This window comes from Apodemus sylvaticus, chromosome 11 (assembly GCF_947179515.1).
Source record: "Apodemus sylvaticus chromosome 11, mApoSyl1.1, whole genome shotgun sequence".
NCBI classification, from domain to species: Eukaryota; Metazoa; Chordata; class Mammalia; order Rodentia; family Muridae; genus Apodemus; species Apodemus sylvaticus.
The window spans coordinates 72,817,732-72,845,385 of record NC_067482.1 but is presented as its reverse complement, the minus strand read 5'-3'; the positions used below and the strand labels follow the sequence as shown (position 1 = coordinate 72,845,385).

General features: G+C 48.8%; 1 protein-coding gene across 1 annotated transcript; it reads left to right on the top strand.

The window, feature by feature from the left end:
• The first annotated feature begins 80 nt into the window (after positions 1–80).
• Positions 81–27,355, top strand: Otop1 (otopetrin 1). Its single transcript, XM_052199704.1, has 7 exons — positions 81–185; positions 304–397; positions 10,797–10,933; positions 17,724–17,782; positions 21,030–21,160; positions 22,785–23,692; positions 25,907–27,355. The coding sequence occupies exons 1-7, from the start codon at positions 81–83 to the stop codon at positions 26,075–26,077; spliced, it is 1,605 nt and encodes a 534-aa protein (XP_052055664.1). The 3' UTR covers positions 26,078–27,355.
• Positions 27,356–27,654: the final 299 nt, after the last annotated feature.

Here is a 27,654-nt window from a genome sequence, read left to right as displayed (position 1 = left end):
ATGCCTGGGGGCCTGGGCGCGTCCTCTTCTCCCGCAGCATCCTCAGGCTCCCCGTGTGCAGCGCCGTCGGGGACCGCAGCATGCTCTCCGCCCCCGCCTCCCCTAGCCCGGGGGTCTCCACAAGCTTCCGGTCCCCGGCGCGGCGCCAGCGTCCCGCAGAAGCTGGCGGAGACTCTGAGCAGCCAGTATGGACTGAACGTGTTCGTGGCGGGGCTGCTGTTCCTGCTGGCCTGGGCGGTGCACGCGACGGGTGTGGGCAAGAGCGACCTGCTGTGCGTACTAACCGCGCTTATGCTGCTGCAGCTGCTCTGGATGCTGTGGTACGTGGGTCGCAGCTACATGCAGCGCCGCCTCATCCGCCCGAAGGACACGCACGCGGGTGCGCGCTGGCTCCGCGGTGAGTGCAGCCCAGCTGCCTTCCACACCTCTCCTGGAGAGCGAACTTTATCTCTCTGCCTCATCTCTTTTCCCGCCCTCTTTCCCCTTGTCTGCCTTAGGCTCTGCTCAAAGGTCTTCCTGCTTAAAGTTTTGTTATAATGTTTCAGACTTGGGCTTGCAGGCCACTCTCTCCCTCTAGGCGCTCAAGGCTTCTATGATCTGGCCTCAGATAAACTCTTCTCTTAGCCCGTATCCTGGGCTGTAGGCTGTCAAAAACTCTCAGTCCCAGTGAGTATTGAAAGCCCCAAGGTCTTTGCATATTCTGTTCCTCCTCTTAGAATGCTATTCCACCTGTCCCGCTGTCCTACTTTCCATGCCTGGGCTAAGGACTCCCTGCGACTGAAGCGTGTCCTATAGCTCCATTCTATGTTTCTGCCCACACTCCCACTCTTGCTATGGCCTGGACTCCAGGCAGCTGCCTCTTTACCCCATGGGGGGAGCCTGTGATGCTTGGTCCTGGAGTCACACAGGCCTGGCTTGGAGGAGGTGCTGAGAGGATGAGGGGAGTCCTGAGGGCATGATCTTGAGGGACGTCCCTCACTGCATGCTAGAGGGGCTGCTCATATTGAAAACAGATCCAAATGGGGCAAAGGGGGACAGAGAGACCAGGGCAAAGGGAGAGGGCTGCGATCCAGGGCAAAGGGAGGGACGAGATCCAGGGCAAAGGTGCCTCCTCCCCCTTTCTCATCTTAGACTGTAATTTCCTTTCGAGGCCGCCTCCCAATTTTTGCACACTTGACCTCAGACACATTCCCCGCTTCTCTACAACCTCGGCTCTAGTCGGAGCCTCTGCAGAAGAGGATCTCGGGTGGGACTGGACCAGAGGGACCCGTGAGACACGGATCCAAAGGTGTGACCCCAGTGCCCTTGCCTCAGAATTGCCCTTGCCATAAGAATCACCCTCGTGCCTTGAGTAGAGCCATCCGGAGATTTCTCTGTACACGACCCTCAAACTATCCAAATTCCTGAAAATAGAGGCTTGAGGGAGCTCATGGTTTTGTGGATTGAGAATGGTGGCCGAGGGCTCAATGTCACATAGACAGGAGTGGCACTGTTACCCCAGGATGCTGACATTGTAACCCCTTCTCAAGAAGCGTTCTTTCTCCCCCACTCACCTCCTCTCTCCTCCATCTCTTTTCCCCTCGGCTCCTCTTCGGCCTCTCCCCCCCTCTTGATTTCTGCCTCTTCCTTCTCTTCCCTTTTCTCCTTTGCTTCCTCCTTGTAGCTCTCTCTCCTCTTTTCCCCTTCCCCTTCCTCTGCTTCCTTTAAGCCTCCCTCCATTCTTCCCTCCTCTTCTCTCTGACTGTCCCTGTTACTTCCCAAGGTTGGGAAGCCAGAGGGAGAGAGCACAGACTGAGGTTTCCCTGTGGACGCACTCGGCGTACTTCAGACGGCCTGTGGAGATGAAGTAGACTAGGCAGATGGAGAACAGCACAGAGGAAACCCTCCAGAAATGGTACCCAGGAGGAGGCTGAGCAGGAGAGCTCCTGGTGTCCAGATACCCAGAGAGTCCAGGGGAGGCCAGGTCCTCAAGGAATGTTGAGTGGCTGGCCTAGGACCCCGTAAAGGCCAGGGTGAGGTCCTGGAGTGGTGTGGTACCACAGAGAATGAGGGAATTGGCATGGGTTCTCTGGGGTCCCAGGTGATACCTGGGAGAATGGCGCACAGCAGGATGTGTGGAGCCTTTGGAAGTTGCCCCCATTCCAGCGAGACCCATGTGCTGTACAAAGCTGTTGGCCTGGAAGACACCGCTTGTATCCCCACTTCCGTCTCCTTCAGCTTTCTGAGCTCCAGCTCTCTCAGGAGTTAGATAAGAATCACAGCTACCTCATGGGGAGGAGCAGGAAGATGACCATGAGCTGGCCCTTCCTGCAGAAAGTTTGGGAGCAAAAAGTCAGTTACCATTACCAAGGTGCCAAGAGGAAGTACCTTGGCCCCGGCAGACTGAGGTTTCCTTTGGACTCCTAGCTGGATAGACTGGTTTGTGGTGGAGTCCCAGTCCTGTCTGTATGGGGGGTGGATAGGGTAGTGTCCTTTGGGATAGAGACACCCCCACCCCGTCCTAAAACTCCAGGCACTGAGGTTTTCTATGGGAAATTGTAGGGCTTGGTTTGATCTGCAAGGTACCTGTTTGAACAGGAAATATTCCATTCTACTTCTTGTGAGGGATGAATTGTTTTCTTTGCATTAAAAAAAAATACTGATCCCCTTTAGTAATTGGTAGTAGTGTTGCACTCTGGGTCTAACTCCATCTTTGCTGATTCAGGGAGGAGTTCCTCCGGAAGGGATGAGTGTAGCCTTGGAACCCAGGCCTGCCCAGTGAGCCGCAGCCCTCTTAGCAGTTAATCACCACTTCCTGATCGTCTTCATTGCTGGCCTGCTCAGAATGGGATGATGCCCAGAGGGTTTCTGTTTTGTTTTGTTTGCTTTTATTGTTTCCCCCCCTTGTTTCTCATCTGTCTTAAGATCAGAAGTCCTTTGAGCACAAATTCTTGAAACACTGATGGTTACAATCATACATACATATTGAGTGTGTTTGGGACACCAGACTCATCACAGGCCATCAGAGCTGTTTTGTGAGTTGGGGACCACCCCTGAATTCATTCTACAATTCAGATTTTTCAGTTTTTGTTTTTAAACAAGGCACATCTAAACTTGAGTTTCCCCAGAGGTCTGTCCAGTGTTCTACCCTAGGCCATCCATGGAAATAGCTTCACAGGGACTGAGATTAGGAGTGCTCCTAAGGGACTGGAAGAAAGTGGACAGATGGGAGCTGCGTTATGAAAGGCTGGTCTAGGGATGTCATAGCAAGCTGCAAAAGTAAAGGCAAGAAACACAAAGGTCCCTGCTTGGAAGGAAGCTATCCAGAGTGACACACTGAAGGTGTGTGAGTGCGTGTGTGCATGCGCGTGTGCGTGTGTGTGTGTGTGTGTGTGTGTGTGTGTGTGTGTGTGTTGGTGTCATCAGGCAGGTTGGCCATAAACCGAGGGGGAGGGGAAGGAGAAGAGAACGGGGGTGGAGTAGAAGAACCAAGGGAGGGAGAGAGGGGGCTGTTAGGTCAGAGGACAGGTTGTCCCTGCCATCTATCCTGGCTGTCATCTGCTGACTTCAGGGCAGGTACAGCGACTGTGAGACCTCACCTGGAGCTCCACTTTGCTTCTCAGGATAGAGGTTCATCTTAACCCACAGCCTTGCTTTCCTGCAGACAGAGCTTCTCCAGATGCTTTTGTATGCTTGGGCTTCTGGCGTAGGGAGCCTGTACCACTGCCTGAGATGGTTTCTCAGCTCTCCATTGAAGCAAAGAAAACCAGTGCCGCCTCTGCTGCTGCTGCTGTTGTTGTTGATGATTTCTTCTACTTTTTAAATTTATTATGTAATAACCACATATCCTCCTTCTCTCGCCTCCCTCCAATCTCTCTCATATACCCCTCCTTGCTTTCTTTCAAATTCATGGCCCCCCTTTCATTGTCGACTTTCAATGTGTGCTGCCTGCTCCTGCAGCTGAGGAGTACACTTAACCTTGGTGACCATAACATACCCCAACAGAGCAACTTAAGGAGAAACGGGTTTATTTAGCTCAGAATCGCACAGACTGAGGTTACAATTCCTCTTGGCAGGGAAGCCACAAGGGTCATGAACTTCAAAGAACTAGCTGGTCACATTCACAGTCAAGAGCAGACAGCAATGGATTTAATCATGAATGCCTGCATGCCGATGCTTAGCGCATGGTCTGTCTTTCTGTCTGTCTTTTTCTGTCCTTATCTCTCTCCTTTTCATTCAGTCCAGAGTCCAGCATGCGAATCGGTGCTGTTCACATTTAGGCCATCTTCCAAACTCAATGAATGCAGTTCCCTCACGGGCATGTTCACAGACAATCGGACACTTCTGCATCAAGACTCCCTTCCCAGTTCATGCTAGAGTGTGTCCTGGGCTGCCACCTGCTTCACAGAGAGAGCCCACACGTCGGCTCCCATTCCCTCTCAGCCTTCAGTCTGCTTTCTGCCTCTGTAAACGTGGCTGTTCCAGAGACTTCCTAGAGATGGCTGTGTGCTCTTGTGCTGGCTTTTGTTCCCTAAGGACAGAACTTCCCACGTCTGGAGGGTCTTGAGATTGTGGTGTCACTGTCTGGTGACACTGACAGTGCTTCAGGAAGAGGTTAGTTTTGTGTCCCTGTAAATAACCCCATGGTGTAGGTGATGTGACAGCATGACGATACAAATGACAGACAGGTGACATACTGGCTTCCCCTTTTCCCTTTGTCTTCTGAAGACAGGAGGATCCTGTCTTCTGTCAGGAGGATCTTGGACCTCTGCCCTGGAGAGTGGTGAAGGAGAGTGGTTTGCTGGGGCAATGTCAGATGGACTTTTACTCAGGGGCCTAGCCCAAGAGCCCACCCTGATGGCCTCGTGCTGCTGGTCTCTCCATGTGGAGCTGCATCACCTGGGCATGGCCTCGTACAGAGTGGTCAGAAGTGGGCAAGAATCAGAAAGACAATGAAGTTGGCAGACAATGGTGGATGGAAGCATGGCTTCCACAGAAACTTTCACAGAGTTTTACTTTTCTGCCTCTGTTTCCTCACCTGTAAAATGGGGATTATGTTATTATCTGTTATATCAAGTTATCATGAGAATCAGGGGCTTCATGCATATTAACTGCTTAGAAGAACTTCTAGGGGAGAGAGGTAAGTACGGTTATAACTGTGAAATAAACGAGTCAGGAGTATAATGCACACAGTGGGGGCAGATGAGGAGTCTGGAAAGGATGGGGTGCTTAGAGATTGATCCCCAGAGACCACTCTGTGGAAATCAACAAGGCAGGCACCAGACTTTAGCTTTGTCCCATCATTCATGGGGGCCCATCACAGGCTATTGAGAAAGAGGACAATTGAGATATGTGCATCCCGCTAAGGTTGGGAGATCGGCGCCCAGGGAAAACAATACTGGTCCTGAGACTCTTCCAGAAGCGTGGTTAGATCTTGCTAGCTCCATCTTCCTTCCCGCCTCTTCTCTCCCCTCCCCTGCCCTCAATTCATCTTCCTTCCCCCGCCCTCCCCTGCCTTCTCCTACCCCATCTTTCTCTGTTCTCTTCTACTCTTTTTCCTTTTCTTTTTAAAAGACGGGCCCTCATGTGTATCTTGGGCTGGCCTCAACTTTCCTTGGTATCCAGTGTACCAAGGATGACACTGAACTCCTGATGCCCCTGCCTCCACCTTCCATGTGATTGCAGGCATGTACTCCTACACCTGGCTTATGCAGTGCTAGGGATTAGCAGCAGCATGCATTCATTTTCCTACAGCCATAGCTGACACGCAAGGTTTAGCATCCTTTGGAAAGGAAGTAGAACTGTAGGGGTCTCATAGGTATTTGTAGGACAGTGGTCCCAGGGGCAGGAAAGGATTTTGAGTCCAGAAGACAGAAGGATATGGCAGTCCCATGGTAGGAAATGCTATAGGCCTTCATCTGTCAGCTCATCTGGAAAACATCATGACACCTGCCCGCCATCTGTCCAGCACCAATCCTGCAGGAGATTGTGTTAGCCAGTTACTGTTTGTCAGGCTGAACAGACTGTGAGTTCCTGAAGGTGCAGGCACTTCCTGAATGTGCTCTCCATGGTGCCCTGAGATCCAGCATCAGGCTTAATGTGTAATGAGGGCCAGATGGTATCTGCAGAATAATTGAATCTGTGGAGGCTATGTGTGATGGGTGGTTAATGGGTGGGTGGATGAATGGGTAGATGGATGGATGAATGGATGGATGGATGGATATATATATATATATAGTGTGTGTAGGTGGGTGGATGGATGGGCTGATGAATGGGGCAATGTACAAGTGAATAAACTGGATGTGGATGTATGCATAGGTGGATGGACAGATGGATGGGTGGTGTGGGGGGGGATGGGCTGGTGTATGGGAAAATATATGAGTGGATTTATGGGCGAATGTCTTAGCCAATGTTCTATGGCTGTGAAGAGACACCTTGACTACAGAAACTTTTACAAAGGAAATCATTTATATTTCAGAGGTTTAGTCCATTATCATGGTGGGAAGCATGGAAGCACACAGGCAGACACGGGGCCGGAGAGATAGCTGAGAGTCCTATATCTGGACCCTCAGGCAGCAGGAAGAGAGTGACACTGGGCCTGGCTTCAGCATTTGAAACCCCAAAGCTCACCCCTAGTGACACACTTCTTCCAACAAGGCCACTTCTACTTCACCAAGGTCACAAAAGTGCCACTCCCTGGTGACCCAGCATTCAAATATATGAGCCTATGGGGGCCATTCCTAGTCAAACCACCACAGTGAGTGAGTAGATGGATGGGTGGATCACGGCAGAAGCTCCAGGGAAGAGGGTGAGGAGCTCTGGGAGGCATTCTGCACATCAGTGTAAAGACAAGCTTTCAAACCCAAGCAAAAACCACTGTGACGGATGACACGCCGTGAGGGATTATGAGCTTCCCAGCATGCATGTCCAGGTGGAGGCCAGAGGATGTCTGGTCATCATACACTAGGAGGGTCTTTCCAGGAAGTAGAGAGGTAGACTAACTCTGGGACTATCAACCTGTTCAATATTCTAGACCCTTAGAGGGGTCTTTGGTGCCAGTAGCAGATAGGTGGCTGGATATCTTGGATTATTATCAAGTAACATAGCTAGTTGATTACTTTTTGTTTTTATTTTTTTACAGTGTGTGTGTGTGTGTGTGTGTGTGTGTGTGTACCATAACATACATATGGCAGTCAGAGGACATCTTGCAGAAGCTGGCTTTTTCCTTCTAGTATATGGGTTCTGGGGATTTCCTTCTATGATATGGCGTTTTAAGGTCACATGGCTGGTGCTTTTACCTGCTGCGCCATCCAGTCCACCCTAGGGTGCTTGACATTCAACTTGGTTCCAACTCATTAAGTTTTCTTCTGCAGTGGAATGAAGAGAGGGTATCAGTGGTTAACAGCCTATTCAGAGAACTTTCTGAATATTCTAGGGGAATTCTGTGGAATGGCTCCCTGAGTCTTCTCAGCACCTCAAGGCATTGTGGGAAACATAATTATTATCTCCATATTACAGATTGAGAAAGTGAGGCACAGAGGTTACATAAATGCCCAAGGTCTCAATAAATGGCAAAAAACAGGACCTGAAGGTAGGTGGCCTCTCTGCCATGCTCCATTTTGCTGCCTCTTAGGGTATGATGGACACTTTTCAATGTTCTATAGTCAGAAAAATTATATGCTCTGTTTTCAGGTGAGGCAAAGTTTACACACAGAGAAAATGGTGTGATTTGATACTCCTGTGACCTCACATATTTTGTCTATATGTTCTAAAACACACACACACACACACACATACACACACACAAACACAAATACACACATTTTGTCTATGGTTCTGAAACTTTCTGCTCTATTTTTAATTAGTAGCAGTAAAGCAAATTGTTATTGTAATTGTTTGAGATAGGGTCTTACCATTCAGCCTTAGCTGGCCTGAAACTCAGTATGTAGACCAGGCTGTCCTCAAACTCTTTGAGATACATCTGCCACTGCCTTCCAAGTGCTAGGATTAAAGGTGTGTCCCACCACTGCTTGGCCAAACGTTCTATTATTGAGCGGTATACACGGTTACAGTTTCCTCATTCATTATGCCTTACGGTTTGTAATGTGAAGGATTCTTTGTTCTAAATTCTGTGTGTTCTCATAGTGACATTCTCTTCCCACTCTCTGTGTCGCCTGCTTCCCTTCGCCCACCCCCAGCTTCTCACTAAACACTTAGTCATATAGAGAGCATATTCTCCCATTTCATTTTTAATTCCATCTTTCTGACCACTGAGACAATCTGGATCATTCTCAGCTGCTTTATGGCTTTCATGTCTGACTATTGTTTCCACTTAATTATGATTATAATGATAGATTTTACATTATACCCTCATGCTTGCCTTTTAAATTTCGATTTTTTAAAATTTTATTCCTTGATAATTTCACACATGCGTACAATGTATTTCAGATTAGATCACCATCCAATCTCCTTTTAAAGGTTCTTACCCCGCCCCCCACCATCATCACAGTGAGGGCTGAGCTACCTGCACGTGTACTTTGGGACACACATAGACTACAATGAAACTCAGATGGGAAGAGTCATTAAGCTGTATAAGGAGAAGAGTGAACAGATGCATGGAAGGAAGGGAGGACTTTGAATAAGAGGCCAAGGGGGGTTTCATGGCAGAACCAATGTCCTGTCAATCACGGAAACATTACATCACTTTGGGGCCCCAGAACAACCTCATCTACCTAACTAGGGAACTAGTTGAAGGCACAGAGGCCCCACCTCAGACCTGTCAGTCAGAAACTGGTATGGTGCCTAGCAACAGGAACTTCATCAGTTCGCTCTCCAGGGTGCTCTGATATATGCTCAGGGTTATACATCACTACTGTAGACAATCTTCATTCAGTAGGTAGGAAAACTGAGGCTAGGCTTAGGGAGATGACATGTAAGAACACACACACACACACACACACACACACACACACACACCTGTCTGGCACCCACAGTCCCACAGCTCAGGGCTTGGCTCTTGCCAGCCAACCAGGCTGCCTTATTTTGTCCTGTTACTATTATTTTCCCCCTCTAAATCAGAAAGAACCCTTTCGTCAACCAATCTGAAAGCATTGGGATTGGATCTCCATTCTTATGGAGGTTCTGATTTCCCTGAGGGATTGCCAGGATTAACAAACCGAGACCTCGTGACCTCTCATCATTTCTGTAAGGCTCTGAGCTGCAGGAGTGAGCTGGGCTGTTGCATTGCATTTCACCAGAGGCCACTCTGACAATTCTTGTAATTCGATCAATGCTGCCTGGCTCCCACCTTTGGTCTCAGTGCACAGCACATGTGATCCAGTTTCCTCTGTGCGTGAGAGAGGGGTGTGAGTCACACCAGCGGTGCCAGGAGGGCCTAGGAGCTCAGACGCCGCCCATCGATGCTTTTCTTGCTTAGATTCGCATTTGCCCAGCACCCTCCAAACATGTTTTGTAATTCCCAGGCAGACTCCTCTATATGCATGTTTTTGTTTGTTTCTCCTTTTCAATTAAAATCACCAATATGAAGAAACAACTGCCTAGCTCTTTACCTTATCAGACAAAGCCTTTTCTGATTGCTAGTAGAGACACGCTTCCTACTGAGTTTTAAGACACCAACTTTCTAGTTTACTTTAATTTATGTGTGTATGGGTCTATACCTGCGCATATAAATTTGTGCATATGTGGATGCATATACATGGTCATCAGATGGCAGATGCCTTCAGTGTCACTCCTCAGATACCATCCCCTTTTACTTGAGATAGGTCTCTCATTAGCCTACTGTGTCACCAAATAGGCAAGGCTATCTGGCCAGCAAACTCCAAAGATCTGGCTATCTAAATCTCCCATCTCTCCATCTGTGGGATGCGCGCGCGCACACACACACACACACACACACACACACACACAATTTAATTTTTAGTGATTTGGGGCATCGTTTCTTATAGTTAGACTGTTTTTAATATTATCTTTGGAGAAATGTCTGTTCAAATGTTTGGATAATTTAATACTGCAAATGTCTTTGTGTGCTCTAGATATTAGTGGCTCTGTAGAAATTGTCTTAGGGTTTTATTGCTGTGAAGAGACACCATGATCATGGCAACTTTTACAAAGGAAAACATTTAATTGGTTGGCTTACAGTTCAGAGGTTTAGTTCATTATTATCATGACAGGAAGCATGGTGACATGCAAGTAGCTATGGTGCTAGAGACACAGCTGAGAGAGAGGTCTATATCTACATTGGCAGGCAGCAGGAAGACAGAGTGACACTGGGCCAGGTTTGAGCTTCTGAAACCACAATGCCCACTCCTAGTGACATACTTCCTCCAACAAGACCACATCCATCCCAGCAGTGCCACACCCACTTTAACAAGGCCACACCCACTCCAACAAGGCCACACCTCCCAATAGTGCCACTCTCTATGAGCCTACGGGAGTCATTTTCATAACCACCACAAAAGTTACTTTTCAAATAATCTCTCCCAGTTTGGGCGTCCTCTTTCTTGGTTGAGAGTGTTCATTTTGATGGAACTCATTGCCTGTTTCAATCTCATAAAGCATTCTCTTATATTTTTCTAATAGTTTTGCCTTTTTTAGCTTTGATGTTTGAGTGTTTGAACAGTTTTGAGTTAATGCTTGTATACAGCATAAAGGAAGTCCGAGTTTCATCCTCTCACCCGTGGATGTTGAGTTTCTCACTGTATGGTCTTGTACCTACCTCTCCTACATGCTCTAGAGCTGCCATAATTTGCTTGGGATGGCCCTATGCATGCTAACGCACGTGTGTCTCTCCTGTCTAGGAAGCATCACACTGTTCGCATTCATCACCATCGTCCTGGGATGCTTGAAAGTCGCCTACTTCATTGGATTCTCAGAGTGTTTGTCAGCCACGGAGGGAGTTTTCCCGGTCACCCATGCAGTGCATACACTGTTGCAGGTAAACCGTTGGTGCTTATTCATGCTGCCTCTGCTCCTGGGCAGTGTGTCCTGAGGTGTGTAAAAGCCCACATCAACACATCTAGCTGACAGGAGTCAAATTTAGCTTCTATGGCTCCCATCAGGGATAAGAAGCTGGTCCTGTCACTTATCTGGAACACTGGGACTCCTTTGTTTCACTTCTTGTGGGTTGGGACCTTTTAGAATAGCATGAGTTTCTTGTTTTTTTAGCATGGACGATGAACTTGGTTTCTCTAAGAAGTAAGGATTTGATAGATGGCCTTTAAATATGTAGTTCACAGGCAGAAAACTTATCTCCTGACTGCAGAGTCTCTTAGATAGACCCCGGTGCAGCATCTGATCTCAGTGGGGCTCTCTGGTGGCTGTGAGTTACCTGATAACGAAAGGCATGGCCAGAGTCTGTGTGGCACTCAGGATACACAAAGTGTTTTTTCATGGATTGAGTGACGCTGGTGACGCTATTTTTGGAGTCCATGGACTCGTTAGAAGGTAGTCTATTAGAAGGCAGGCTTTGGCAAGTAGAAGTAGGTGACTGGGCTGGAGTTTTGATGGCTACAAGCACAGTCACTGGATCTGGCCTGGTTCCAGTCTCTTTCTCTGTTTCCTGGTCTGACATGATGCGACAAGCCTCTGTCACACACTCCTGTCACCATGAAATCTGCCATGCAGGGCAAAGACCTTAGGAAACTGAGCCAGCACAAGCCCTCCTCCTTTATGTGGTTTCTACCAGGAACTGAGGTCCAGTTGATGCTAAGTAACAAATACAGTGTCCACTGATAGATGAATGGATGATGAAAGATGCTCTGTACCCACAATAGAATAGTCGTCGATCACAGCACTGGTGGAACGCCCCCACAGCACTGGTGGAACGCCCCCACAGGCAGCGACACACTGGAACGGAAGGATGGTTACATGGAGTGAAATCGGTCCACTACGAAGTCAGACCTCATGGAATGCAGATTGCCCAGGAAGCCGCTGAACTCCTGATCTCTCTGCTTCCACCTTGGATGTTCTGGGAGTCGAGGCCTGCCGGTCAATACTTTGTTTTACAGAGTGCTGGAGATTGGACACAAAGCCTCTTGCGTGTTAGGCCGGGACTCTACCAACCATGCTAACATCCCACAGCCAGGCATAGACAGGCAAATACATGTTCTCACTTATACATGGATAGGAAAGGCTGACCATGTGGAAGTGCAGGAAACACTAGTGACTGTCAGAGCCCGGGAAGGCTGTAGGCGTGTGAGGGCCTGAGACAGGGTAGCTGCTGGGTACGGAGGGTAGCGGCCCAGGAGCGGTAACTGCTAATATTTTGCATCTCAGGAGAGGGGGCAACTGTGGAATTAATGGAATATTTCCAAGTAACTATAGAATTGGGATGTTCTCAACATAAAGAAATGCGCTGTCAAAGTGGCTCAGCCTGTAAAGGTACATATGCGCGGGCGCGGAGACCTGGGTCACAGCCCTGGAACCCACGAAAAGGAAGAGGAAGAGAATCACTTTCACAAAGCTTTCCCTTGAATGCCCCCCCCTGCTCCACAGAGAGAGAGAGAGAGAGAGAGAGAGAGAGAGAAAGAGAGACAGAGACAGAGAGACAGAGACAGAGAGACAGAGAGACAGAGAGACAGAGACAGGGACAGAGAGACAGAGAGACAGAGAGAGACAGAGACAGAGACAGAGACAGGGACAGACAGAGACACAGAGACAGAGAGAGAAAGAGAGACACACAGATAGAGACAGAGATACAGAGACATAGAGACAAACACACAGAAAGACAGATAGAGACAGAGAGACACATACAGAAACAGAGACACAGGGAGACAAAGAGAGACAGAGAGATAGAGACAGGAACAGATACACAGAGTCACAGAGAGACAAAGCACACACAGATAGACAGAAACACAGAGAAACAGAAAGACAGACACACTCACACACAGAGACACACACACTCAGAGAGAAAGGCAGAGAGAGACCTTATGCGCTTTCCCACTGTACAAGTGGGAAGAGCACTGCACAGCATAGCTGTGCACAGTTAGTGTGCTAATCAATAGCAAACATTTTAACATAAGAACAGATGCTAGATCATCAGTCTTCTACCTTTTCTGTACTTTGCATATTTAAGGCATATAGAATGCTGTTTTCACATATGAGTCAAGACAACTGCTATAGCTGGTGCCTCAGTTTCCCTCCTTGGTCGTATTAGTGGTGAGAACACCTATAAACCCGTGTCAGCGAGCCTGCAGTAGACAACACAATATCCCAGCTGTGAACCTTATCTTGGCCATCAGCTTTCCAGACAGCCGTCCTCCATGGTCGCCAGTTTGGGCTCCCTGCCTGCGCCGTCCCACTCCTGCCCTGACTCAGTCTCTGTTCTCCTGTGTATTCAAGTCTTCATTTTTGAGATTCCATACATGGTGGGCTCGTGTGCTGTTTGTCTTCCTGTTCCCAGCATGTTCCACTGAGCACAATGCCCTCCAGGTTGGTTCACGCTGCCACAGATGATAACTAAGCCTTGTGGTTTTCTGAGGAAGTAACTATTCCCCACCTGTAGCAGATATTCTCAGTCAAATTTAACCTTCTGTCTACCTCAGATATTTCCAGCAATAGCTGTAAATTTTGGGGGCACCCCATCAGGAATAGGACACGTATTTCTGGCTAAATTTGGATTCCCCTTTCAGGGTTGTTAGTCTCATTAATAAAAGAAACTAAGAAAGTACTCAGAAGGAAGCTTGTAGACAGTTTTATTGGAGTTTAAAAGGAAAACAACAGAGCCAGCGAGCTGCGGGTCTTGGTAGCTGCTAGGAAAAGGGAGATGGAGAGGAAGAGAGAAAGTCAAGCCTTTTAAGTTATGTCAGACAGCTGATGATGACAAGTCTGCATGAGGAATCAGGCTTTAGAGAAAGAGTCAAGAATACCAAGAAAGTACCCAAAAGAAGGAAAGTTGGAGGAAGGGATGAAGGGAGGAAGGGAGAAAGAGAGAGAGAGAGAGAGGGAGAGGGAAAGGGAGAGGGAGAAGGAGGGAGGGAGGGAGAAGGAGCGAGGGAGGGAAGGAGGGAGAGAGAGAGAAGGAGGGAGGGAGAGAGAAGGATGGAGAGAGGGGAGGGAGAGAGAGGGAGGGAGGGAGGGAGGGAGAGAAGGATGGAGGGAGGGGAGGGGGAGGGGAGAGAGAAGGGGGAAAGAGGTTAGTAATTTAGAAAAAATGGGCAAACTTAACCTAGCTCTATTGGTTGTAGCTCTAGTGACCACACCCAGGGCAGGAATTCTGGGAAGGAAAAGTACATCATTTCATTACAGGAATAATTGTTCCTTTTATATGTTCAGCATGGTATAAAGTGGACCCGCCCTCCTGCAGGGTGATGCCTTGGCCAGGCGATTATTGACAAACACAGCTGGGTTCATGCCTAGTGATTGGAATGTTAGTTCTCCACCCAGGCTAGAGATTTTTGTTCCCTGGGCTAGGAGGAAATACTTTTCCTTAAAGAGTCTCAATAGAGCCCTGGCTTTTCAATGCTACTGAAATAATATTCGTAGTCATGTGTAGCCCTGCAGTCACAGTGGGCAGCTTCACTCAAATGCGGGCCTCCAGCTGCTTCAGATAGCCTCAGACATAGTCCTTCATCCACTGCAGAAATCCGGTGACCTGACTGTATGACTTCGGTGCCCTGGTCTGGGTGGCAGCGTGGAGAAGAGGGTATCTGGCCAGCGTGAGGTGGGATGCTGTGTCTGCGGGGCACTGTCCTAAGCTGGAGCAGTGTGGTGGGTCACAGTCACTGGAGCAGGATATTGTAAGGCAAGTGATCTTCCATGTGTGAGGCGAGAGAGGCGGTGTGGAAGCTGAGGTAGGCAGTGGCTCAGTCTGGAGTCATGGCTTTCGCTAAGGCTTGGAGTCTGGCCAGATTGGCTGGTGCTGACTGAGGTCATTTGTATGACCTTTGGTAAGTTCCTTACTCCTCCTGGGCCTTACGGGAGCTATCTTGGAGGAGGGGACAACCTTGGCACCTCTGCATGGCCTTGCTGTGATGACAGAAGGTGCTGAACAGGACCTGGGCTTCGCATAGGACTAGCGTGTAGGAAGTGTTAGTGAAAGCTGAGGACCTCTCCTAGGAGGTTGGGCCCCACCTGCAGGGAAGTCGTGAGCCACCGAGGGCTCTAGGCAGAGGAAGGGCCTAGATATTTTCAAAATATTCACATTGGTGGAGCTCTCTATATTCCCAACTTAAGCATTTGGTAAGTCAATCAATTGAGGGCTTTGTGGCCATTGGACACACACTTACTGAGTGCTTTGCTACAAGATGACTAAAGAAAACCAGATTTCTTTTTATAATAAAATCTACTCATATTTAAATTGCGGTCAGAGCACAGAGCACAGTATTTAGAGTCATGACTGTTTTGAGTGGATTGTTCACTTTAAAGCCAGGCGGTGGTGGCGCACGCCTGTAATCCCAGCACTCTGGGAGGCAGAGGCAGAGGCAGGTGGATTTCTGAGTTCGACACCAGCCTGGTCTACAGAGTGAGTTCCAGGACAGCCAGGGCTATACAGAGAAACCCTGTCTCCAGAAAACCAAATCAAAAACAAACAAACAAACAAAAAACAAAAAACCCCAAAAAACCCCCAAACAAACAAACAAAAAAAACCCCCAAAAACAAAGCATGGTCACTTTACTGTATAACTATCCCTACCATCTACCTCCAGAACCTTCTCATCTTGTAACAGAAGCTCTCTCCTCCTTGAACTATCTCCCACCTACCACTCCTTGCATCCACTGCTCTACTGTCTGTCTCTATGAGATAGACTATAGCAGCAACAGAGATAGACAGCCCTACTTCCTCTGTTTCCTTGTGGCTGGTTTACTTTGTGTGATGTCTCCAGGTTGGCTCCTGGTGTATCGTGAAGTAGAAATTTTCCATCCGTTCATCTGTCAGTGACAAGTGGGTGGTTCCTCCCTTTGGCTGTTGGGGATACTGCTGCTATGAGCATGGACATGCCAGTGTGTGTGTGTGTGTGTGTGTGTGTGTGTGTGTGTGTGTGCATGCATGTGTATATGCATGTGTGTATATGCATGCATGTGTATGTACATGTGTGTGTATGCATGCATGTGTATGTACATGTGTGTATGCATGGTTAGGCATGTGCACATCCTTTAGTAGGTATCTGTCCTATTCTGCTTCTTTGTTGATGTGAAAATATACTGACCAAAAGCAACTTGGCAGCAGGTCTATTTGGCTTACAGGTTCACATTGGCTTCAATGTCCACCATTGAAAGAGGGCAGGGCAGGAACTCAAGGGAGGAACCTGGAGACAGAAACCCTGAAGGGACACTTCTTACTGGCTTAGACCCTCTAGCTCGCCTACTTTACAACTTATTTTGTTTTGTGCGTATGAGTGCCTAGTCTGCATGACTATGCTTGTGGAAGCCAGAAGAGGGTATTAGACCTCTCGAACAAGAGTTATAGGCAGTTGTGGGATGCCATCTGGGTGTTGAGGATTAGGTCTTGTTCCCGTGGAAGAGTCACCAGTGCTCTTATCCGCTCTCTTTTCCCACAGCTACCTTCTTCTACTCATCAGGCACACCTGCTTAGGGGTGGCACCACCCACAGTGGGCTGGGGCCTCCTGTGTCAGTTAGCAAGTAAGAAATGCTTCACAAACATGGTCAGAGTCAATGGAGGGGATTCCACAATGGAGGCTCTACTTCCCAAGCGACCTTGAGTTGCATCACGTTGATAGCTGATGTTGGGTTTTGAGGTAGATTTCTTATTGACCTAGGGCTTGGTAATTCAGCTAGGTTATCATCTGCTCAGTGGGCCATGGGGATTGATGTGGGTCCTGGAGATTGAGCTCAGTGCAGCAAATGCTTGTGTAGCAAATACTTTGCTAATTGAGCTGTCTCCCGTGTGATATATCCCTCTTCTATTTTTACCCTCCCTTGACCCAAATTTTCTAATGTTTAAAAATCATATTTAAACTCTGACAATTTTATGCATGTATGTAACACACTCTGGCCACATTCATTTTCATCCTGTCTGATCCTCCTCACACTCACACTAACACACTCCCCTCCTCCACCAAGTCCCCTCCTAGTCTCGGGCCTTTTTATTTTGGTTTGGTCATTGCTTTGTTTAACCAGGGCCATCCATGTGAATGCTGGAATCTGAAACACTCCTGGGCCCAGCATTCAGATCCTCAGGGAGATAGCCTGTGCCCACAGCTGTGCCTCTCTTGCATTGTTAGTGATGGCATGGCCAGGGACTGGATAGCCTATAGGAAGTCAAAAAGGAGTCCAACCCAAACCAACCCTACTCTTCACTGAAAGTGCTCAGTCTTCGGCTTATGGACATTGGTGCAAAGTAGCTGTTCGATGGAAAATTATTGGATAAAACCTGTAAAATATGATTAAAAAAACAAGCTAGTGAGTTTCATGACAGACAGACTGATGCCCATGTGCCTATCCCAGAACAGACATTCTCAATCGATTGCAGCACAGATCCATCCACAGCAATTATAACCTGTCATTTCTTTCTACTTTTTTTCAGGAGACACCCTCAATCAAATACAGATCTCCGTCCACAGCAGATGTTCTTAATTAATTGCAGCACTCCTTCCTCCTGACTTGGGAGGCCCCACCTTGCTTCTCATTGGATCACTATTCCCACTATAGGGCAGCTCAGCTGGGACAAGAAGAGCCATCTGCTTTCCCCCAGTTTTATAACTTCTCAAGTGTGCAAACAGAACAGTGTTTTCCCCACTAATGTATTTTCCTTTATTTCCATCTAGGTCTATTTTCTCTGGGGCCACGCTAAGGATATTATCATGTCTTTCAAAACACTGGAAAGGTAAAAACTGGGATCAATTGCTTTACCAGTTGGTTGGTGTTTGTTTAGATTAGAAGTTAGAACAAACCAGACTCAAGTCTGGCATCTGCCTGGGGCTATGAACCCTGAGTGCAGATTTCTGCTCTGTCCCCAAAGCAAAGCCCTTCCAGTACTTCAGCCCTTCTAAGGCATCCCTGGAAGACAAGGATGTGGGTGGTAACTCTGATGTCACCACCCACTTCCCTTTCATGGCCCTCAGTTTACTCAGCTGTGAGTTGGGGCACAGGGAAGTGGACTACCTTTGAGGATGACTGGTACAAAGTGCCTGACCCATGTCCATCGGGGGTTGAGCCTACCACCACTTCTCCCTGGTTATTATGTGGTCAAGGGAAGACTGTCCAGAAGGAAGGGTGGACTCTCAAAGGGCAGGCTAAACTTGGATGGGCCAGGCACTCAGCACTTGTTCTGTGGAAAGAGCCAGTATTGTGTGCCCTTTCTATGGGCGAATCAACTCCTTCCTTCCAGCATTTGAGATGACCACTGGCCTTGAGAAGATTGGTTGACATGTGACCACTGGATAGAATGGCTTCCACAGGATGCAAGCAGAGAGACTTAGTCTATTAACAAGTACATCCTTTGTGTCTTCAGTTTGCACAGGGTTAGTTAGTGGTCTGGTGCTGTGGGGTGGGTGGTGAGGATACCAAGGTGTCCCTCACACTCAGGTGTGTGAGAGGCACTATGGAGTTCTCATGCACCGTGTGGCCCATGCAGTGTCCTTGGCAGTGACCTTTAACCTTGGTGTCAGGAAGGCCCACCACCTGAGTAAGGTGGTCAGTGGCTGAAATGTGCTCATATGGCTCCCTAAAGGGCAAGGGTGGTCACTGAGGCCCAGGACCTTCAGAAGCCATCACTGATAACTCTTGGGGCCAGCAAAGTTGGTGGATTGTTTTTCTAGCATTTGTGGTCTTGGACTCAGTCACTAGCACTGAATAAACCGGGCATAATGGCACGTGTCTGTAACCCCAGACTCAGAAGTCTGAGACGGACGGGAGAGTCAGGGCGTCAAGGGTCGCTCTTGACTACGCAGGGATACTGATGTTGAAATCAGCTTAGGCAAAGGCTTCCGTGACCGATGTCGCATCTGGTCTATACCCTTTTCAGTGTGAAGGTACGCTTTCCTGTCTGCTACTGTGCTGAGCAAGATGGTAAAGATTTTTATTTCTACCACCCTAAGATTTTAGGTATCAACATCTTTAGAAAGAATGGAAGATGAGGTGCCCCAACCACGTGTCCTGAACGAGGCTAGAGTTGACTCCAGGGTGCTCCCTAGTAAGGGCTGGCTTCACCTGCTGACAGTCCCCACCACTCCCAGTCATTACGCCGGCTCTTCTGTCTGGGTCTGTGGGCTTCTGACCCTGTCAGTCTCCTGCAGGAGCTGGATGGATGCCTCCGTCCTGTCAGCTCCTTTTTCAGAAGTTTCCCTGCAGACAGGGAAATGCTCCTTTCGGGATTCCACCCATTTCTTTCCCCAGACATGCCGTTGAGAGAGACTGTGGTGCTTCACACATCTTAAGAAGCACAGACAGACACCAGAAATGACTCCAGGATGCATTCTGTCACTGTGTACAAGCCCTAAGCGTGGGGAAGGGCTCAGGCCTGGGACATGACATGTGCCCTTAGCTTGAAGGACTTCTTTTTTTTAAAAAAGTGGCCTTAGAAGGCTGTGGTTCTTGGAGTGGTGCACAGCCAAAGAGCATGACCTTTGGGGACCTCACACTGCTTCTGTGGCTTCAGCAGGCTCGGGCCTGGGTAGCGCTGCATGGAACAGGGAAAGGGGAGACAGAAGAGCAGCTGTGTGCACTGTCACCAGAGGAAAGCCACCTGCCAGAGGGAATGGCATTGTCTAGGCTATACAGAGCAAGCCGGCTGTGAGCTGTGGCAACAAGGCAGGCACAGGGCCAGGATGATAGACAGACACCCATGTTGTCTGTTATTTCTGCTTTAGTTCTAGATGTTGGGTAGATGTTGGGGGTGGCCTTATTGTGTAGGAAGGCACTGCCTGTTCTGGCTCTTAGGGCCTAGGTTCAGATTGGGTGGTCAGTCAGGGTCTGAGAGGTAGGGAGAGTCTGGGCCACAGATATTCATGTTTTCCTGTAAGTGAATCATGGATAAATTGGTCTCTTAGCTGGATAGCCAAGCACACAGGGCTGCCCCTGGGTAAGACAGGGGGTACCCACAGCATCCTTGAGCCTCTCCTTCCCAGTCTACCTAGAATGCCTCCCCTAGATAGCCATGCCGCTTGAACCTATAGACTGCCCAGAAACTACCTGGGCAGATACAACTTCCGCCTGCAGCCACATTGGGATGCAGGGAATCCATAGCAGGCAGGAATCACATGGAGGCCACATGGCCTTCCTGTTTCTTCTGTCCCCTAGAGTCCAGTGTCTACCTTGCATGTGCCCTGCTCCTAATGGGCTGTGGTTCAGAGGCGACAGCAAGCGCGACTCGGGACTGAGATTCTTCCCATCACTCCAGTGTGGCACTGGACTCTAGGGGTGGCAGCGGGGGACTCCAGAAGCTCAAATTGTCACCTGGACACTCTTCTGCCATCCTCCATGGGTTGGATCCTCATCCCACACTGATTGGCTTATGAACAAGACGATGGGCAGTCTCAGCCTTCAGGTTCTGGCTCACGACGGTTAAAGGCGATGATGTTGAAAGGAACAGCGGTCCATAAAGAGGCTTTTACTGTCTTCTATCAAAAGCTTTTCAGTAATTGACCAGACATTACACATTATATGGCCAAGGCTAGCCCCAAAGGAAGCCATGAGCCAGCGTGTGTGGATTGCTTTAGTGTCTTTAAGGGCAGGTGGGAAAGCAGAAGGAATGGTTGGCGAGTTCTGGGTTGGTCAGCTGACAGTGAGGGTGTACCTCATGGTCCACCGACCCTCCCATCTCCTTCATTGTTCTTTGTATCCGCTTCAGAGAAGGAGGGGGCTCTGAGCATAACTGCTTGCCTTTAGTAAAATTTCCTCCCTGTATCCCTGCTCCTGAGATGCTGTGTCTTTGATGTTCCACAGATAATGAGTTGAAGACAGGCCAAGTTCAAGGGGAAGGCAGAATGCTAAGATGCTATGACTCTCAGCCACCTGGACCAATGGCTGAGGGAAGAGGATAGCGCGCGCATGCGCCGTCTCTGTCTTACCCTCGGGCTTCCCGCTTTCCCAGGGACACTCAAGAAAATGTGTCTGGTCTTGGTGCTTTTCAGGTTCGGGGTGATCCACTCGGTGTTCACGAACCTGCTGCTGTGGGCCAACAGTGTCCTGAATGAGTCAAAGCACCAGCTGAATGAGCACAAGGAACGGCTGATCACTCTGGGCTTTGGCAACATCACCATCGGTGAGGACTCCTCACCCTCCCCCCCCCAGCCACCGCCCCCCTATACCCCCATCCTCGGGGAGCCACCCGAGTGGATAGTTTCTGCTGTGGACTGTTTCCCCAGCTCCACAGGCCCTCATTCTGCCTCTCCAAGGGAGTAATTATAGGCTGTTCATCTGGCTTGGGCATGTGGCAGCCCAGAGTTATCATTTGGGTGTCTGCCTCTCCCAGCCCATTGGCTGGAGACCTCAGTGCCTATTTTCCACTGTGGAAGATTGGTGGTCTTCTCTGTTCGCATTTTAATTAGTCCTCTTTCAGCAAATCTTTCTTCTGAGAGGTTGGTCTGAGACCCCCTCCCCCTCCCCCCCTGGGGGGGGGAGTTCTCACCAGGCCGTCAGACTGGGTGTGCACGTGAGAGTTTTTAGCTGACTGCTTTTGACTCATTATTTAGGCTCCCTAATCTTTATCTTCCTCTGCTCTGCCGAGGAGACAGCCTGGGGGCAGGGTTACTCCTCACATCTTCCCCTGGAATTCTTGAGCCTGCGAACACCAGGACTAAAAAGGCACTTGTTCTCATCAGTTCTAGCTGTGTGGCCTTTGGGGGTTATTCAACCTCTCTGGCCTGCCTTTCCTCCTTGTAAAGTAAGAAGATTTGAAAACCTCATGCTTCCAAAGAGTCTTCTGGCTGTAGCCTTCTGTAAGTGGGGCTAGGCAGACACATGCCTATGCCAGGGTAACACGACTGACTTCTGTAGCCCTCTTGTGGGATGGCACTATGTCTGTGGCCTTATTCCCTCTTTGGTAATGCAGCCAGAGCAGTGACAGTTTCATAATAGAAGCAAATTTTTATTAGGCGCTTCCTGGCTTTTATTAGGCACTTGTCGACTGCCTGGCAGGACTTTTAAGTATTTTACAAGGCTCATTAATTCTGATGTGGCCTCACTCTGATGCAGGAAGTATCAACTATTAATGAGCAGAGCCACTGAGATGTGATGTGTCCGAGGTGGCACAGGCAGAGGGATCGAAAGTTGCAGGCCGGCCATCTCATGCCGTGCTAGCGGTATTTAGGTGAGAGCTTTTTCCAACCAGAAGGGGCATTTCCCACAGAGCCCTGAAAGCCACAATCTACACACACACACACACACACACACACACACACACACACAACATTCACAGAGAAAATTAGCACAGGGAAGCAAGATCTAGAAGAAAACTCAAACCTTTGCCTCTTTCCACTAGAAAGAACTACTGATACCCTTCTGGTTCTATACTCGGGGGTCTGCCCCCTACTTATGGACCAGCCTGTCACTGACACCCCTCTTTCTTACACAGGTGGCATCACACTCTCAGCCCTCTGTAGCAGCCTGCTTTTGAAGTTCAGTAGCAGCTCTGGGCCATCTTTCTGTGGTGACCAGTAAATCTCTACGATAATCTTTATAAAAGTGTCATTATATGCTAGCATATGGGTAGATGGTGGCTGATGCTATTCAGGAGTGAGTCTTAGCTTCTTTGCCTGTTAATCCTGATGTTAAATCTTGGCTCCTGTGCACACTGGGTCTGGGTGAGAGACCCAGGCTGATGGGCTTGTCAGCCTCCTTGTTGCCCGTGTTGATGGCTGTGTTCTGTGCTCTGCCCACTGCCCTAGTTTTGGACGACCACACACCACAGTGTAACTGCACACCGCCTGCCCTCTGCTCTGCCCTCTCTCATGGGATTTACTATCTGTACCCCTTCAACATCGAGTACCAGATTCTGGCCTCGACCATGCTCTATGTGCTGTGGAAGAACATTGGGCGCAGGGTTGACAGCTCCCGGCACCAGAAGATGCAGTGCAGATTCGACGGGGTCCTGGTAGGCTCTGTACTGGGCCTGACAGTGCTGGCTGCCACCATTGCGGTAGTTGTGGTGTACATGATCCACATCGGGCGCTCCAAATCCAAGAGCGAGTCAGCGCTCATCATGTTCTATGTGTACGCGATCACAGTGCTGCTGCTTATGGGGACCGCGGGGCTGGTTGGAAGCTGGATTTACAGGGTAGATGAGAAGTCTCTGGATGAGTCGAAGAACCCGGCCCGCAAGCTGGATGTCGACCTCTTGGTGGCCACGGCCTCGGGCTCCTGGCTCCTCTCCTGGGGCTCCATTCTGGCCATCGCCTGTGCTGAGACCCGCCCACCATACACCTGGTACAACCTGCCCTACTCTGTCCTGGTGATCGTGGAGAAGTACATCCAGAACATTTTCATCATTGAGTCGGTGCACCTCGAGCCTGAGGGGGTCCCCGAGGATGTGCGCACTCTGCGCGTGGTCACCGTCTGCAGTGGCGAGGCTGCTGCGCTGGCTGCGTCCACTCTTGGGAGCCAGGGGATGGCCCAGGGTGGGTCACCTACTGTCAATGGGAATCTATGTCTGCAGCAGAGGTGTGGGAAAGAGGACCAGGAGGCTGGCTGGGAAGGAGCTACGGGGACAACCCGATGTCTGGACTTCCTTCAGGGCGGCATGAAGAGGAAGCTGCTCAGAAACATCACGGCCTTCCTGTTCCTTTGCAATATCTCGGTAATCTTTATCAGACTGTAATTATTCTATGTCTCTGTGTCTGTCTGTCTGTCTCTGTCTCTCTGTCTCTCTCTCTCTCTCTCTCTCTCTCTCTCTCTCTGTGTGAAAGCCAGAAGTTGATGTTGAGATGTCTTCTTCAATCTGTTCACTACCCTATTTTCCTGAGCCAGCACCTCTCATTGAATCCTGTGCTAATCATCTGGTTAGATTAGCTGGCCCACGAGCCCCAGGGGTGGGTCCTCTGTCTCCACTGCAGACCCTCAGTTCCGGGGTTACAGACACATGCCTCCCAGTCAGGCTTTTCATGTGGTCCTCATGCTTTCCCAGTGGGCACTCTCTGGTCGACAGGCTCCCTAGTCCTCAGTACTTTAAACCAATCAATATTGTCTTCACCTTTCCCCCAACAAGGGACTGTGATACAAACAAGAAATTCCCCTATCCCTGGCAAATGAATGGAAACGGACCACTAGGATAGAGAAGGAAAAGGAAGGCTGGCAGAGGGAGGGCCTGGCTGGCTGCAGGTGGAGACTCTCAGAAAGCCTGGGGCCTCTCCCTGTGGGTTGGGTGGTGGAGTGATGTGGGAGAGGCCGAGGGAAGACAGGTGATGCTTGGAGCTCGGGCGAGCATCTGGGAAGAAGGCGATGTTGGTGACAGGGGAACTGGGAAAGGCAGGGAAGGAAATGAGATGTGCCCCAAACACTTGAGTGGCCAGTGGGAACTATGTGCAGGACTCCCGAGGTGGGGAGGCTACGTGGAAGTCAAAGGCCTCTAGCTGGTGTTTATGACCAAGGTCTAGGGGGCAGCCCTAGAGAGGGCATATGCAGGAAGAAGAGAAGATGGACTCATAAAGAGTCTGTGCAAACAAAAGCCAGGAGACAGTGCTGCTGTTTGGGAAAGGTCTGAGATGGAAACCCAAGAAGCCAGAGAAGAAAGTGGGACGGGATATACACCAGACAGAGTTCCGAGTGGAGATGGAAGCGAAGGCAGGGTGTATTAGTCGCTCGCTGCTGTGTAAGAAATAACCCCAAACAGGGCAACCTGAAACTACAGGCATTTATCTCGTAGCTTCTCCAGGTAGTGGGCCGAGAGCTCAGACTGTCTGCTCTTAGTTCTAGCCTGACTGTAGGCCACTGGCTGCAAGACTTCCCTTTGGAGATTTGGCTTCGGCCCCTTTGTGGGTTGCTGGGTAGAAAAAGGAGTTCCCTTTGGCTGCTGGCCTGAAAACCTCCCTCTGTCCTTGGCTGTGTAAGCTTTCCATAGGACAGCTAAGCTAGAGGGTATATGCTCTAGTCCAGGAGGCAGCGGGACAGAACCATGCGCTAAGAGAAAGGACCATAGAGGGGGACCAGGCATCCTAGAGAGTGGTCAGTAGGAAGGAAGAAGGGAAGATGCTGAGAAGGAAGTGAGGGCAGTGTATAGGTTCTTAGAGTGGCAAGAACATCTGTTTATTGTTTTAAGTTTTGTTGACTTCCTCTTCTGGTCACTCTCATCAGTGCCCTCTAGGGAGAGTTGAGTTAGATGAGAAAGGTGAGTAGGTGCATTGGCTGTTGGAATGAAGAGAAATGGATGAGTTTATTTGGGTCTAAGTGCAAAATGGCGGATGGAGAGAGTTCAGTGAAGGTTCATAGATTTGTTGGTTTCCATGGAGATGAGGAACACTGTACAATCACCCCAGCCGTTGTGACTCACACTGGGTCAGCATCCATGGTGCCTGGAATTTGAGTGTGGACCCCAGGTGTCTTGAAAACTTCTAATCACAGAGTCAGCCAGTCCACACTGGGACAACAGCTCTGGAGAGGAAGGGGTGGTTTGGCCTCACAGTTTTGAAGGTTTCAGTCCACAGTGGCTGGCTCTGTTGCTCACAGGTCTGTGACAGAACATCATGGTGGAAGTGCAGAGGAGAGCAGCTTATTCCCAGCAGCAAAGTGACAGAGATACAGGTTTGGGGATGGGATATGTCCATCAGAGGAATCCCCAGTGACCAACTTCTTCTTCCATTCCTCACCGTGTAATAGTCCATTCAGCTATGATCCTATCCTGGGTTAGCCCACTGGTAAAGTCAGTTCCCTTATGATCTAGTTAATTTGCAGGAGCATGCCAGTCAGGGCCCAGGCCTTGAACACATGCACCTCAGAGACCTTGCCAGTGAAGCTGTAGCACAAGGTTGTATGATTTGTGGTGACGTGGAGACGAAGGCTGCCTCTTCTCTTTCAGCTTTGGATCCCCCCTGCCTTTGGCTGCCGTCCCGAGTATGACAACGGATTGGAGGAAATTGTCTTTGGCTTTGAACCCTGGATAATTGTGGTCAACCTGGCCATGCCCTTTTCCATTTTCTACCGGATGCACGCAGCTGCTGCCCTCTTTGAGGTCTATTGTAAGATCTAGCTTGAGTCCTCATGAAAGGCGAAGGGACCTGGGGAACGAGGGGGCTCTGCAGCCACCTGCGAAGGGCAGGGCTGAGCAAACACTGTCTGACAAAGGCCGGAAGGAAGCCTTTTGTCTTGACTGTGTCTGGAGTTGCCCTCAGCCCTGGGTAGAAGTGAGCAGTTAGATCAACTGCACAAGGTAGCTGGAGCCTGTCCTTCGCCAGTTCCAATCAGACCCAAAATGATCTGAGCGCTTTTTGGCCTGTGTTTTAGAAGAAAGTGATCCCAGTTTGGGTTAAAATGATGGAGTTTTTCACAACAAGCCTTTCCTGTCTGTAATTTATATGACTGTACAACTCTTCCCTGGCCATCTGTGTATTGATCCATTTACATACTTTTCCTGCTCAGGGTTACTGGGTTTGGAAACAAATGCATTTTAGTTTGTAATTTAATATTTGAGCTGGTTTAATTTTGGGGCAAAATTACCTTTGATCAACTGCATGAGGAGTTTGTTTCTAGTTTAATACAAACACATGGCCTTCCCTAAATTTTTGGTCCATTTTTATTTGTGATCATTTTGAAGTATTAAAAAAATAAACCTTGATATTCTCTTTTTTGATACATCTATACCCAGTTTATTACAAAGAAAGTCTGAATATTTTTGGAATGGGAGACAGGAAAAATGACCCATGTTGCATTGTTAACAACTGCTTTGAACATTGTGGTATATCTTTCAGCTGTGATGACATGAAGACTTTTTTTATTGTTGTACTTGCTAGTGACAACCTGACATTTCTAATTCTATCCCCACACTTTCCTATTTGACAGTATGATGACATCTTTCTCTACATTGTCATAAATTCCTGGTAAATATCATTTTACTGCTGTCAGAATCTCAAGCAAAGGTACCACAATTACCATCCTTTGGCTTTTTTTGATTTTAGAATGCCCAGGATTTTGCTTTTCTAAGTGGCCCTGTGAAAGCAAACTGTGTTTCTGAAACATTTCTCTTATTTAAAATTGCATTTTAAAAAGAGATGCTTGGCCCTACACATCCATTGATCCTATACATCCATTGATCCTACACATCCATTGATCCTACACATCCATCTTCATTCAGCCAACTTTGCATAGAAAATGCTTTTTAAGAATTAGGTCTTGGGGTTGGAGAGATGGCTTGCTGCCCTCATAAAGGACCAGAGTTTGGTTTTCAGTATGGCATCAGTTGGGTCACAACTGCCTGTAATTCTAGCTCCAGAAGAACTGATATAATTCTTTGGCTTCCAGGGACACCTGCACTCACATGCAAGAGTGTGCTACCCCCAAGAATAAAAAAAAAAAAAAAATAAAGCTTTAGAAAAGGAATTGCCTCTCATGAATTTTTTCTTGTTGTTTCCCTATAAACATAATCTAGCAGCCATTTATGTGGAATTTGCATTGTGTTGAGCTGTGTGTGTGTGTGTGTGTGTGTGTGTGCCTGTGTGTGTTTTGAGGCAGAGTCTTGTATCTTACCTAGGCTTTTCTCAAACTTGCTATCTAGCCAAGGCCAATCTTTGATTTCTGATCTTCTTATGCCTGCCCCCTAGTGGCAGGGAT

Bases quoted from the DNA above. Each gene is read 5' to 3' on its own strand.
- Otop1 (XM_052199704.1), top strand. From the start codon at position 81: ATGCTCTCCGCCCCCGCCTCCCCTAGCCCGGGGGTCTCCACAAGCTTC. The intron at 21,161-22,784 runs GTGAGGACTCCT...CCACTGCCCTAG, and splicing joins CTTTGGCAACATCACCATCG to TTTTGGACGACCACACACCA. The intron at 23,693-25,906 runs GTAATCTTTATC...CTTCTCTTTCAG, and splicing joins TGTTCCTTTGCAATATCTCG to CTTTGGATCCCCCCTGCCTT.